At 37.8% G+C, this 15,281-nt stretch overlaps 1 protein-coding gene across 2 annotated transcripts in view; it reads right to left on the minus strand.

The window, feature by feature from the left end:
• DEPDC1B (DEP domain containing 1B) overlaps positions 1-15,281 on the minus strand; it is a 95,284-nt gene that overhangs the window by 4,590 nt on the left and 75,413 nt on the right. Inside the window, exons 8-10 of one of the 2 annotated variants that reach the window (XM_007453223.1) lie at positions 14,278-14,444; positions 11,860-12,036; positions 1,457-1,642 (exon numbers count right to left, since the gene is read on the minus strand). In XM_007453223.1, the coding sequence (XP_007453285.1) occupies positions 1,457-1,642; positions 11,860-12,036; positions 14,278-14,444 (530 nt within the window). The remainder of the gene's footprint in view (positions 1-1,456; positions 1,643-11,859; positions 12,037-14,277; positions 14,445-15,281) is intronic. The other variant, XM_007453224.1, reaches the window with a different exon arrangement.

Raw genomic sequence — 15,281 nt, forward strand, 5'->3', positions numbered from 1 at the left:
GGAATGTAAATTGACACAGCCACTATGGAGAGCAGTATGGAGGTTCCTTAGAAAACTGAAAATAGAACTACCATATGACCCAGCAATCCCACTTCTGGGCATATACCTTGAGAAAACCATAGTAAAAAGAGTCATGTACCACAATGTTCACTGCAGCTCTATTTAAAACTGCCAGGACATGGAAGAAACCTAAGTGTCCATCGACAGATGAATGGATAAAGAAGATGTGGCATGTATATACAATGCAATATCACTCAGCCATAAAAAGAAAGGAAACTGAGTTATTTGTAGTGAGGTTGGTGGACCCAGACTCTGTCATACAGAGTGGTAACTCAGAAAGAGAAAAACAAATACTGTATGCCAATACATACACATGGAATCTAAAAAAAAAAAAAAAAAAAGGTTCTGAAGAACCTAGAGGCGTGACAGGAATAAAGGCACAGTAGTAGAGCATGGACTTGAGGACACAAGGAGTGGGAAGGGTAAGCTGGGACGAAGTGAGAGAGTAGCATGGACATATATACACTACCAAATGTAAAATCAATAGCTAGTGGGAAGCAGCCACATAGCACAGGGAGATCAGCTCGGTGCTTTGTGACCACCTAGAGGGGTGGGATTGGGAGGGTGGGAGGGAGACGCAAGAGGGAGGGGATATGGGGATATATGTATATGTATAGCTGATTCACTTTGTTATACAGCAGAAACCAACACACCATTGTAAAGCAATTACACTCCAATAAAGATGTTACAAAAAAGAAAAGATGTTAAAAACAATTTTAAAAAAAGAAAGAAAGCTGGGGAGTGTGTTGAATAAAAGAGACTTATGAGACAAAAACAAAAACAAAAGCAAACAAACAAAAAAAAGATCAAGGTATGTATACCTGAAACTAACACAACATTGTAAATCAATTACACTTCAAGTTTTAAAAAAGATCAAGTTAAACCTATGCTGAGTTGAAAACTCTTCCCTGAAACCCTAAGCTGTGTTGTTTAACAAGAACTAAAAACTTTTAGTGATGCCTGTAGCAAGAAACCAATTTGATAGCGGCTATGTAAAACCAAAGACTCTTAAATTCTGGACATTTTACACTTGTGAATTCAGTCTGATTTGCCTTTCAAAAAAATCCAAAGAAACTGTCCTCATTTGACAGCTTCTCTGAGTTTAAAGTAATTGCTCCACTAACTCACATATCAAAACCAAGGACAAATATTAGAGAATAGCTTCATAAATGAAGAGCTCAATAATGGTAAAAGATTTACATTGGAGAATAAAGACCTGGAAAACTGACCATAATTGTGTAAATTAATATATTAAATGAATAATTTACTTTCAAAACTGCTCTGTCTCAGAAGATGAGATTCATATGAAACCTATTAAAATAGAGAATAAAAAGGAAACAAAACAACATAAGAACAGTAGGGAGGAGAAATGACTTATGAAGAATATCCTTTTTACCTGCTTCAATTTTTTCTTCTTTTCTTTACTGGAGAGTTTGGCATCTGTGATGACTTCCTCCAACAATGCTGCCAGAGGTTCCTGAGAGCCATATACTCTTTGGTATTCAAATTCCTCTGGGCTAATTTGACGGCAAAATGATGGAGCAGACAAAGTGATATCCATATCAGCTCCTGGGTATTTTATCTGGGGCAAAGGGATTATTAGTGAAAGCGCATTTTCAAATAAATTTCAAAAATTAATTCAGATCGTAGATCTCCTAGTAGGAATGATATGACATTCAATTTGACTGGGAAAAACTATAATGAAAAGTAAAAAGTGCTTCCATAACTTCAAAAAAAATTCACGTAAAGCCACAGTGTCGCATATAAGTTTTTGCCTTTTTAAACCCCAAAGCCATTTTCATAAACAAAAAACCTTGTGCTCTCTTCTAATAAGATCTGAAATTTACACACAAACTGAACATATTGACTAGAACGATTCCAAACACACACGATGAACTATGTAGGTTCTTCCTGCATCTGGAGAGTCTGTTCTTCCCTCCCTTGGGCACTGACAAAAGTACAAGTTTAGCTCAGCTGCTGTGTAGAGGGAAGTACTGCACCCATCCCCAAACATGTTCATAGCATGAAACTAGTGAAAACAAATGTGCAGACACTACAGGGCAAAAGGCAGAAGGGTGAAATAAGAGGGAAAAAGGTACCAAGATCTATAAATAAAAGCGTCCATTAAAAATACTTAATTTCATCCAAATCAGAACTACAATGAGATATCACCTCACACCAGTCAGAATGGCCATCATCAAAAAATCTACAAACAATAAATGCTGGAGAGGGTGTGGAAAGAAGGGAACCCTCCTACACTCTTGGTGGGAATGTGAATTAGTACAGCCACCTTCACAGCATGAAGGTTCCTCAAAAAACTAAAAATAGAACTACCACATGACCATGCAACCCCACTCCTGGGCATATATCCGGAGAAAAACATGGTCTGACAGGATACACGCACACCAATGTTCATTGCAGTACTGTTTACAATAGGCAAGACATGGAAACAACCTAAATGTCCATCGACAGAGGAATGGATAAAGAAGATATGGTACATATATACAATGAAATATTACTCAGCCATTAAAAAGAATGAAATAATGCCATTTGCAGCAACATGGTTGAACCTAGAGATTGTCATACTGAGTGAAGTAAGTCAGACAGAGAAAGAAATATCATATGATATGGCTTATATGTGCAATCTAAAAAGAAATGATACAAATGAACTTATTTACAAAACAGAAACAGACTCACAGACTTAAAGAATGAACTTATGGTTACCAAGGGGCAAGTGTGGGGGGAAGGGATAGTTAGGGAGTTTGGGATTCATGTATACACACTGCCATAGTTAAAATGGATAATCAACAAGGACCCACTGTATAGCACAGGGAACTCTGCTCAATGTTATGTGCAGCCTGGATGAGAGGGGAGTTTGGGGGAGAATGGATACATGCATATGTATGGCTGAGTCGCTTTGCTGTGTACCTGAAAACTGTCACGACACTGTTAATTGCTATATTCCAATATAAATTAAAAAGTTAAAAAAAATTTTCAGAGTCCAAGAGGTTCATTTCCTCAAAAATATAGCACCTACTGTTCTTCTGCACTGGATAAAATTACTACCATTATATTCATGTCTTTGGTTTAAGATTTTTTTTTTTCCCAGAAGCCACAGTTAAAAATAAATGTGTTAAGAGAATACAGAAGAGGAACCAAGATGGCAGAGTAGAAGGACATGCTCTCACTCCCTCTTGTGAGGACACCAGAATCACAACTAGCTGCTGGACAATCAACGAAAGGAAGACACTGGAACTCACCAAAAAAGATACTCCACATCCAAAGACAAAGGAGAAGTCACAATGAGATGGCAGGAGGGGCGCAATCACAGTAAAATCAAATTCCATTAACTGGTGGGTGGGTGAATCACAGATGGGAGAACACTTATAACACAGAAGTCCACCCAATGGAGTGAAGGTTCTGAGCCCCACATCAGGCTTCCCAACCTGGGGGTCTGGAAACGGGAGGAGGAATTGCTAGAGAATGAGACTTTGAAGTCTAGTGGGATTTGATTGCAGGCCTTCGACAGGACTGGGAGAAACAGAGACTCCACTCTTGGAGGCCACACACAAAGTAGTGTGCGCATCGCAACCCAGGGGAAGGAGCAGTAACCCCAGGGGAGACTGAACCGGACCTACCTGCTAGTGTTAGAGGGTCTCCTGCAGAGGCGGGGGTGGCTGTGGCTCACCGTGGGGACAAGGAAACTGGCAGCAGAAGTCCTGGGACGTGCTCCTTGGCGTGAGCCCTCCCAGAGTCTGCCATTAGCCCCACCAAAGAGCCCGGGAAGGCTCCAGTGTTGGGTTGCCTCAGGCCAAACAACCAACAGGGAGGGACCCCAGCCCCAGCCATCAGCAGTCAAGCAGATTAAAGTTTTACTGAGCTCTGCCCACCAGAGCAACAGTCAGCTCTACCCACCACCAGTCCCTCCCATCAGGAAACTTGCACAAGCCCCTTAGATAGCCTCATCCACCAGAGGGCAGACAGCAGAAGAACTACAATCCTGCAGCCTGTGAAACAAAAACCACGATCACAGAAAGATAGACAAGATGAAAAGGCAGAGGGCTATGTACCAGGTGAAGGAACAAGATAAAACCACAGAAAAACAACTAAATGAAGAGGAGATAGGCAACCTTCCAGAAAAAGAATTCAGAATAATGATAGTGAAGATGATCCAGGACCTCAGAAAAACAATGGAGGCAAAGAACGAGAAGATGCAAGAAATGTTTAAAAAAGAATTAGAAGAATTAAAGAACAAACAGAGATGAACAATACAATAACTGAAATGAAAACTACACTAGAAGGAACCAATAGCAGAATAACTGAGGCAGAAGAACGGATAAGTGATCTGGAAGACAGAATGGTGGAATTCACAGCCACAGAACAGAATAAAAAAAAGGAGAATGAAAATAAATGAAGAGAGCCTAAGAGACCTCTGGGACCACATTAAATGCAACAACATTCGCATTATAGGGGTCCCAGAAGGAGGAGAGAGAGAAAGGACCAGAGAAAATATTTGAAGAGATTATAGTCGAAAACTTCCCTAACATGGGAAAGGAAAGAGCCACCCAAGTCCAGGAAGTGCAGAGGGTCCCATAGAGGATAAACCCAAGGAGAAACACAGCAAGACACATAGTAATCAAATTGGCAAAAACTAAAGACAAAGAAAAATTATTGAAAGCAGCAAGGGAAAAATGACAAATAACATACAAGGGAACTCCCATAAGATTAACAGCTGATTTCTCAGCAGAAACTCTACAAGCCAGAAGGGAGTGGCATGATATCCTTAAAGTGATGAAAGGGAAGAACCTACAACCAACATTACTCTACCCTGCAAGGATCTCATTCAGATTCGATGGAGAAATCAAAAGCTTCACAGACAAGCAAAAGCTAAGAAAATTCAGCACCAACAAACCAGCTCTACAACAAATACTAAAGGAACTTCTCTAAGTCGGAAACACAAGAGAAGAAAAGAATCTACAAGAACAAACCCAAAACAATGAAGAAAATACTAAGAGGAATATATTATTGATAATTACCTTAAACGTGAATGGATTTAGTGATCAAACCAAAAGACACAGGCTTGCTGAATGGATACAAAAACAAGACCCATATATATGCTGCCTACAAGATACCCACTTCAGACCTAGGGACACATACAGACTAAAAGTGAAGGGATGGAAAAAGATATTCCATGCAAATGGAAATCAAAAAAAACCTGGGGTAGCAATACTCATGTCAGATAAAATAAACTTTAAAATAAAGAATGTTACAAGAGACAAGGACGGACACTACATAATGATCAAGGGATCAATCCAAGAAGAAGACACAACAATTATAAATATATATGCACCCAACATAGGAGCACCTCAATACATAAAGCAACTGCTAACAGCTCTAAAAGAGGAAATTGACAGTAACACAATAATAGTGAGGGACTTTAATACCTCACTTACACCAATGGACAGATCATCCAAAATGAAAATAAATAAGGAAACAGAAGCTTTAAATGATACAACAGACCAGATAGATTTAATTGATATTTATAGGACATTCCATCCAAAAACAGCAGATTACACTTTCTCCTCAAATGTGCATGGAACATTCTCCAGGATAGATCACATCTTGGGTCACAAACCAAGCCTCAGTAAATTTAAGAAAACTGAAATCATATCAAGCATCTTTTCTGACCACAACACTATGAGATTAGAAATGAATTACAGGGGAAAAAACGCATAAAACACAAACACGTGGAGGCTAAACAATACGTTACTAAATAACCAAGAGATCACTGAAGAAATCAAAGAGGAAATCAAAAACTACCTACAGACAAATGACAATGAAAACACGATGATCCAAAACCTATGGGATGTAGCAAAAGCAGTTCTATGAGGGAAGTTTATAGCTATACAAGCCTACCTCAAGAAAAAAGAAAAATCTCAAATAAACAATCTAACCTTACACCTAAAGGAACTAGAGAAAGAAGAACAAACAAAACCCAAGCAGAAGGAAAGAAATCATAAAGATCAGAGCAGAAATAAATGAAATAGACACAAAGAAAACAATAGTGAAGATCAATAAAACTAAAAGTTGGTTCTTTGAGGAGATAAACAAAGTTGATAAACCATTAGCCAGACTCATCAAGAAAAACAGGGACAGGACTCAAATCAATAAAATTAGAAATGAAAAAGGGGAAGTTAAAACAGACACCGCAGAAATACAAAGCATCCTAAGACACTATGGCAAGCAACTCTATGCCAATAAAATGGACAACCTGGAAGAAATGGACAAATTCTTAGAAAGGTATAACCTTCCAAGACAGAACCAGGAAGAAACAGAAAGTATGAACAGACCAATCACAAGTAATGCAATTGAAACTGTGATTAAGACTCTTCCAACAAACAAAAGTCCAGGACCACATGGCTTCACAGGTGAATTCTATCAAACATTTAGAGAAGAGACAACACCCATCCTTCTCAAACTCTTCCAAAAAATTGCAGAGGAAGGAACACTCGCAAACTCATTCTCTGAGGCCACCATCACCCTGATACAAAACCAGACAAAGATACTACAAAAAAAGAAAATTACAGACCAATATCACTCATGAGCATAGATGCAAAAATCCTCAACAAAATACTAGCAAACAGAATCCAACAACACATTAAAAGGATCATACACCATGATCAAGTGGGATTTATCCCAGGGATGCAAGTGTTCTTCAATATACGCAAATCAGTCAATGTGATACACCATATTAACAATTTGAAGAAAAAAACCATATGATCATCTCAATAGATGCAGAAAAAGCTTTTGACAAAATTCAACACCCATTTATGATAAAAACTCTCCAGAAAGTGGGCATAGAGGGAACCTACCTCAACAAAATAAAGGCAATATAGGACAAACCCACAGAAAACATCATTCTCAATGGTGAAAAACTGAAAGCATTTCCTCTAAGATCAGGAGCAAGACAAGGATGTCCACTCACACCGCTATTATTCAACACAGTTATGGAAGGCCTAGTCATGGCAATCAGAGAAGAAAAATAAAAGGAATCCAAATTGGAAAAGAAGAAGTAAAACTGTCACTTTTTGCAGATGACATGATACTATACATAGAGAATCCTAAAGATGCCACCAGAAAACTACTAGAGCTAATCAATGAATTGGGTAAAGTTGCAGGGTACAAAATTAATGCACAGAAATCTCTTGCATTCCTATACATTAATGATGAAAATTTGACAGAGAAATTAAGGAAACACTCCCATTTACCACTGCAACAAAATGAATAAAATACCTAGAAATAAAACTACCTAGGGAGACAAAAGACCTGTATGCAGAAAACTATAAGACACTGATGAAAGAAATTAAAGATGATACCAACAGATGGAGAGATATACCATGTTCTTGGATTGGAAGACTCAATATTGTGAAAATGACTATACTATGACTATAATGACAAAACAATCTACAGATTCAGTACAATCCCTATCAAATTACCAATGGCATTTTTTACAGAAGTAGAACAAAAAAATCTTAAAATTTGTATGGAGGCACAAAAGACCCGAATATCCAAAGCAGTCTTGAGGGGAAAAAACGGAGCTGGAGGAATCAGACTCCCTGACTTTGGACTATACTACAAAGCTATAGTAATCAAGACAATATGGTACTGGCACAAAAACAGAAACATAGATCAATGGAACAAGATAGAAAGCCCAGAGATAAACCCATGCACCTATGGTCAACTAATCTATGACAAAGGAAGCAAGGATATACAATGGACAAAAGACAGTCTCTTCAATAAGTGGTGCTGGGAAAACTGGACAGCTACATGTAAAAGAATGAAATTAGAACACTCCCTAACACCATACACAAAAATAAAGTCAAAATGGATTCGAGACCTAAATTTAAGACCAGACACTATAAAACTCTTAGAGGAAAACATAGGAAGAACACTCTTTGACATAAATCACAGCAAGATCTTTTTTGATCCACCTCCTAGAGTAATGGAAATAAAAACAGAAATAAACAAATGGGACTTAATGAAACTTCAAAGCTTTTGCACAGCAAAGGAAACCATAAACAAGACAAAAAGACAACCCTCAGAATGGGAGAAAATATTTGCAAACAAATCAACGGACAAAGGATTAATCTCCAAAATATATAAACAGTGCATGCAGCTCAATATTAAAAAAAATCCAAAACTGGGCAGAAGACCTAAATAGACATCTCTCCAACGAAGACATACAGATGGCCAAGAAGCACATGATAAGCTGCTCAACATCACTAATTATTAGAGAAATGCAAATCAAAACTACAATGAGGTATCACCTCACACCAGTTAGAATGGGCATCATCAGAAAATCTACAAACAACAAATGCTGGAGAGGGTGTGGAGAAAAGGGAACCCTCTTGCACTGTTGGTGAGAATGTAAATTGATACAGCCACTATGGAGAACAGTATGGGGGTTCCTTAAAAAACTAAAAATAGAATTACCATATGATCCAGCAATCCCATGACTGGGCATATACCCTGAGAAAACCATAATTCAAAAAGAGTCATGTACCCCAATGTACACTGCAGCACTATTTACAATAGCCAGGTCATGGAAGCAACCTAAATGCCCATCGACAGATGAATGGTTAAAGAAGTTGTGGTACATATATATAATGGAATATTACTCAGCCATAAAAAGGAACGAAATGGGGTCATTTGTTGAGACGTGGATGGATCTAGAGACTGTCATACAGAGTGAAGTAAGTCAGAAAGAGAAAAACAAATATCGTATATTAACGTATGTATGTGGCACCTAGAAAAATGGTACAGATGAACCTGTTTGCAGGGCCGAAATTGAGACACAGATGTAGAGAACAAACGTATGGACACCAAGGGGGGAAAACGGCGGGGGGTGGGGGTGGGGGTGTGATGAATTGGGCGATTGGGATTGACATGTATACACTGATGTGTATAAAATGGATGACTAATAAGAACCTGCTGTATAAAAAAATAAATAAAATTCAAAAAAAATTTTTTTTTAATAAATAAATAATTGTGTTGCCAGGAAGGGTTATTCCATGAAGAACATTCCACGCCTCAGCATCAGTTTACCAGGTCATTTAGGGACAACCCAAGAGAAACAGACCAGAACCATAGGAAAGGAGGACATACACAACACTTAATTTGTATTTGAACCAGGAATTCTGGAAAAAGCAGAAAAGGGCCAGAGTAAAAAGGTGAGGCCCAGGTAAAATGTGACAGCCAAAGCCTAGGACATGAGAAAAACACAAGATATCTATGAGTAAAGGGTATAAGAGGAAGAAGAGGGTTACAGACAAGGTCAACAGAAGGTTGGTGTCAAAAACAACGCTGACCTCACTGTTTATCTATCCCAGGGTCAGCCCTGAAACTGCTCCAAAACAATTCACCAGAACAGTCTAAGTAACACTTCATTTTCAGAAAGGTACCACCCTAAATGTGTTATGACGGAGGGGCTGAGTACCCTGTGCGAGAGAAGAGAGATCTATAGGCTTTGAGCACTAAAACAAACAATTGTTTGGCAATTCTAATGAGTGTGTACTTTTAAGAGAGAAAATGTAACTGGACAATTGCGTAGTTACTGATTTTATTCAGGGCCATCACAGCCCCCCTTCACAGGTCATGCTACTCTGCGGTTAAGTTAATCATCACTCAGTCTTCTGATCTTCAGCTGACAGTGAAGGGCTCTCAGGGTTACGTTCCTGCAACACAAGCCTGTGCCATGTGAATACACAAGCCCAGCAAGGATGCAGAGCAACGGAGTCACTGCTATCACTTATCCTTATAGAAATCCAGTGAAAGTATTTCTTTTCATTTTTATGGGTTTTTTTTAAGCTTGGCTCATAAAATATCAAGGGGAGGTGGGAGATTAAAACAACAGTAATTTGTTTTTTTCACCCATTTAAATGGCAAAGGTATGTATGTTACCCAAAGTAGGCAAGGGTGTAAAGAAATGAACACTTTCTTATACCAACAATGGGAATGTAACTTTGGAACAATCACTCTAAATGGAAATTTGACAATATGCAATCAATGTTTAACACACATTCATGGTCTTTGACCGTGAAATGCCACTCCTAGGAATTTATTCTTAGAAAGTAATCACAGATCGACCAAAAAAAAATCTAACTATAAAAATATTTACTGTTATAATGATTGTAAAATGGGAAAAAAATGGAAACAATATAAATATCAACCAAAGAAAATCATTTAAATAAATTATGGTATATTCATATTATGGAATATTATGTTACCAATCATAATGATATTGTGGAATATATAACAATAATGTTGATAATAATAACAGCAGCAGTACCAAATGAGGTACTTACTATGTGATAAACATTATTCTAAGCACTTTACGTGTCTTAAGCCTTTCAATCCCCAAAATAGCCTTGGGAGGTAGCTATTAACTATTATCGCATTTTACTGACGAAAAAAAGAGATGTTGGGGCAGATGCTAAAGCAGAGAGTCGTTATACAACATGCCAAGGTCACATGGCTAATAAAGGGCACATCAGAAATTCAAACACCATTTAGTCTGTGCTCCTGGCCATTCTGGGTCAATCAAGAATATTTAATGATGTGGAAACTTCTTGTTGTATTGTTAAGAGAAAGTAAGTTATAAAAGAGGAACAAAGGAGGGAAAGAAGGAAGGAAGGGAGGGAGAGGGGGAAATAGAAAAGACTCTTAACACTGAACATTTAGAGTTATTCTGATATTTTTTAGTGTGTGTTTTCTCTATTTTCCAAATTCCTTCAATAGGAAAATTTTTTATTTTAATTTTTAAACTGCACACTGAAAACAGATGGCTATTTACTTTAATGATACTTTGGGAGGTAGCAGCTCACTGGTCCTTAATTGTGGAGCCTCAAAACATGCTTAAGGGGAAAAAGGGCCAGTCATTCAGAAGGAGAGAAGCAGACCTGCCTGCCTTTACCCAACGTTTCTGCTCCTGCAGGCTGACATACAAACCCCTCTGGGGGCCCACATGATAGTAATACATTACATTTCTTTTGCATCATTTTAATATAATGACTGCAACGACAAAAACAATAAACACCTTTCAAAAAGTATCTGCCATATGACATTTGTGCCACGCGTTTTACAATGTAGTGTCTACTCTTTACAACAACTTCATCAAGTAGGTATTGACCATTTTAACACTTGCAGAAACTAAAATCCAGAGGGCTTAAGGGACTTGCCCAAAGCCACATAACCAGGCAAGTGGGGAGCCAGGAGTTTGGCCCAGGTCCTTATGGCTCTGAAGCCAGGTTCTTCTACCATACCATGCTTTACAGTGAGGCAGTATGGCATAGTAGTTAAGAGCACTGATTCTGGAAAATGATTTTATCAGTTTGAATCCTAGCTCTGTGACCTTGGACAAATTACTTATGCTCTCTGTGCCTCAGCTTTCTCATTCAAAAAATAGTACCTAGGTGGCAGGGCTATTATGAATCAAGACTTTATTGCACATAAATCACTTCCATCAGGAAGTATACGTAGATTCTGAACAAACCCATTTTAGGAATTTGCAACCAAAAGTATGCAGCATTGATCAACACAACAAAACCTAGTGGGCATTCCACAGATTTTCAAAGATAATAACAAACATGTGCAGTGTCTACTATGTGCCACGTCCGGTTGTAAGCACTTTGTACAAATTAACTCACTCAATCTTCAAAACAAAAAATGCCAAGAAGCCTAGCAAACTTACATAACTTTCTGCTGGCAATTTTATAGTACTGGTAATATCCCTTCCTTTACCTGGACTCTTCGTAGATGGGCCACACGCTCCTCTATGGAGGTCTGCAGGGCCAAAGGGACTTTCAGAATCTCTTGGTAATTGTCCATCAGAAACGTCACCAACCTAGCAGCTAATAAGTCATCCAAGTCCACTTCATCTTTGGAACACAAGATGCAATGGGAAAACGTCTGAACCATCTAAAAAAAAAAAAAAAAATAGGGGGAGGGAGGGTGAATTTTTAAATAAACACAGATGAGGTTTTTTTCCCTACTCTGAACTGAGTGCCATCTAATTTGCAAAAAGCAAATGTGCCTAGTCAGTGAGAAATGGCCCACAGCACAGGGTGCACATCTCACCTGGCACCTGGCCACACCTGGTCATCTCAGATGGGTTGATCTTCTCATCAACCAGCATGAACAGAATGTGCGTCACATCTCACAGAGACTTAGCAGAGATGCTTGTCTGAGCAGTTTTTAAAGGCACCCCCTTTTATAGATGGTTTTAAATATATATATTTAAACAGATTCTGAAAATTATTATCACCATCACAACGTGGATCATGTAGCACTTTTAAGTTAAAAGTACTTTACAGCCATTTAGTCTAATAATATCCTAATTTCATTAGTCTTATTTCGTTGTTTTTTAAAAAAAAAAATTTGCTAGCACAATCTATGTGCCTCAACAATTAGTTTTTCCTAGTTAATTGTTATTTTCTTCAGGATTTTGTATGTACATTTGACAATCACCTTTGAACAAAACCATCAGAAGTGCACTAGGTGATGAAATACAAAAAATATTATAGCAGTTGTTTCCATAGAATTCATTTTAACTAATCCATTCTTAATGCAATCCTTTGGATGGACTTTTTTTTCCTTTTCCTACTAATTTTATTGTTGACAATCTTATTTCAAAATCTATAAGCATGTAAATGAAACAAGTCAGGCACAGAAAGACAAATACTATATGATATCACTTATATATGGAAACTAAAAAATACAAGAAACTAGTGAATATAACAAAAAAGAAACAGACTCACAGATATAGTGAACAAACAAGTGGTTACCAGTGGGGAGAGTGAAGAGGGGAGGCGCAATATGTGGAATCTAAAAAAATGGTACAAATGAACCTATTTACAAAACAGAAATTGAGTCACAGATGTAGAAAACAAACTTATAGTTACCAAAAGGGAAAGGGGCAGAGGGATAAATTGGGAGATTGGGATTGACATATACACACTACTATATATAAAATAGATAGCTAATAAGAACCTACTGTATAGCACCTACTGTATCTATTCAACACTCTGTAATGACCTATATGGAAATAGGACCTAAAAAAGAGTAGATATATGTACATGCATAACTGACTCACTTTTCTGTACAGCAGAAACTAACACAACATTGTAAATCAACTATACTCCAATTAAAAAAAAAGAATTACAAATTATTATGTATAAAATAAGCTACAAGGATATATTATACAGCACAAGAAATATAGCCAATATTTTATAACTATAAATGGAACAAAACGTTTAAAATTGTAAATCACTATATTATACGCCTGCAACTTATATAATATTGAACATCAACTATAATTTTAAAAAACCTATAAGCATGACATCATGTAATTCTGTTTAATAAGACTTCATTTCATCAACATACTGCAGATGATACTTTATCTTCACTCACATATATGTACAGAGGGAGAGACACACACAGAGACTTTATCTGGAGACTAGGGACCCCAGGGGATCTGTGAGTGCCTTGAAATTGTATAGAAAATTTTACACATGCATTCTTCTGGGGAACAGGTGCAAAGTTTTCTTCAGCTTTACAAAAAGGTCCATTAGCCCACCTACCCATCCACCCCCCCCCAAAAAAAGGTCAAGAATCACTCTACTGGGTGCTGATTTGTCCTCTGATCTTATGCCACACCTCTAAAAGTCGAACAGTGGACCCTCAGGCATACACAATGGTTCACCAACATATGGAAAGGATGTACATCCCAATGGAACATCAATTTTGCTCTAAGATATTTTTTGAGGAAAATTAATAAATTTTGCTACTAAATAATTCTAAACTAGACCCTATTTTAAAACACATGTTGACATGACAAAGTAGAATTCAAAATTAGCCTATGTTTTTAAGCAAAACAGAATATATTAAGAAATATCCTCACTCATGGACCCTTAGATCATACCCTGAAAGATATATCTCTACACTCACTCTACACTCTACCCCTACTCACTCTTTACTTTTCATTATGTTCTTTAAGTCACTAAGACCAAAAGCACAATACCAGTCTGGGTGGATTCCAAGCCATGGCTCTTTAAGCGAGCCTGCCTTGTACCTTCCTCTGGTTGCCAAGCTAGTAAACTTTACTCAAGTGAATTTTAACCCCAAAACTCCAGTCCTCGTAGATGTTAGAAATCAACCTACCAGTGTTCGGGTGCCAAAGCCATCACACAGTGGTGGCATCTCCTTATTTAAGCAGATCCTTGCCATCATCCTCATCAACAGCTGTAACTTTCTTCTATTTTCAGGAGGCAGGAGGAGGCAGCAAATTTGAAATGCTTCAATGGCCATTTTCTCTTTTTGTAACAAACCTGATTTAGAAAAAAAAAAGGTTTTAATCCTTTAAAAACCTATAGCCTACCTGACTCTATTATGTTCACATTTTTACAAAACATGTATTACTAAAATTATATAAAGCATGTTTACATGTGCAATTATACTGGGCTAACTGACACAGATCCACTGTCACAAATCTGCATAGAAAACACGAACCACCAACCAGCGTTGGCAAATATATAAAACAAATACAGCCATTTCCCCGTCCCACACCCTTGACAGATAAAACTAAATTTTCATAGCACTCTTTCCCTCTGGGCCAAGAGCAGTCAGGTTAAGCCTAACTTAACTCTCAACACTCTGTAAGAGGTCCAAGACAGCATGAGCAAGAACATGAATGTGCCATCACTGCCCTGAAGTTTCCCCTTTTGCACTATTTCCTCATGAGGAGCATGGTCACCATCCTGCATGACTCTCACAGACTAAATAATAGGACTAATGCTGTTAGAGTCGTTCTGGTGCCTAATGGCTCTGCTTCTTTCTAAATAACACCTTCCTCCCACTTAAGCTATTTTTTCTAGCTAAGTGTGATGATTCAATCATGTTACATGTCATCCCTCCTCACCCAATATGATTTTGCTAAAAATTAGGGTATTCTAATATTGTGCTCTCTTCAACCATATTTGTCTCTGGACACACACACCTCCAAGCCTTCTGAAGAGATGAAACTGCTTTCACTGATTTATTGGTTCATATCCAACTTTTTCAAGTTCCAACTAGTCTCTGCTTGGAGAGAATAGTTGAATATTTATATTCAGTAAATATTTACTGGCCATGTACGATATGCCAGGAACAATGCTAGATCTCAGAAA

Source organism: Lipotes vexillifer, unplaced genomic scaffold (genome assembly GCF_000442215.2).
Source record: "Lipotes vexillifer unplaced genomic scaffold, Lipotes_vexillifer_v1.1 scaffold366, whole genome shotgun sequence".
Classification (NCBI taxonomy): Eukaryota; Metazoa; Chordata; class Mammalia; order Artiodactyla; family Lipotidae; genus Lipotes; species Lipotes vexillifer.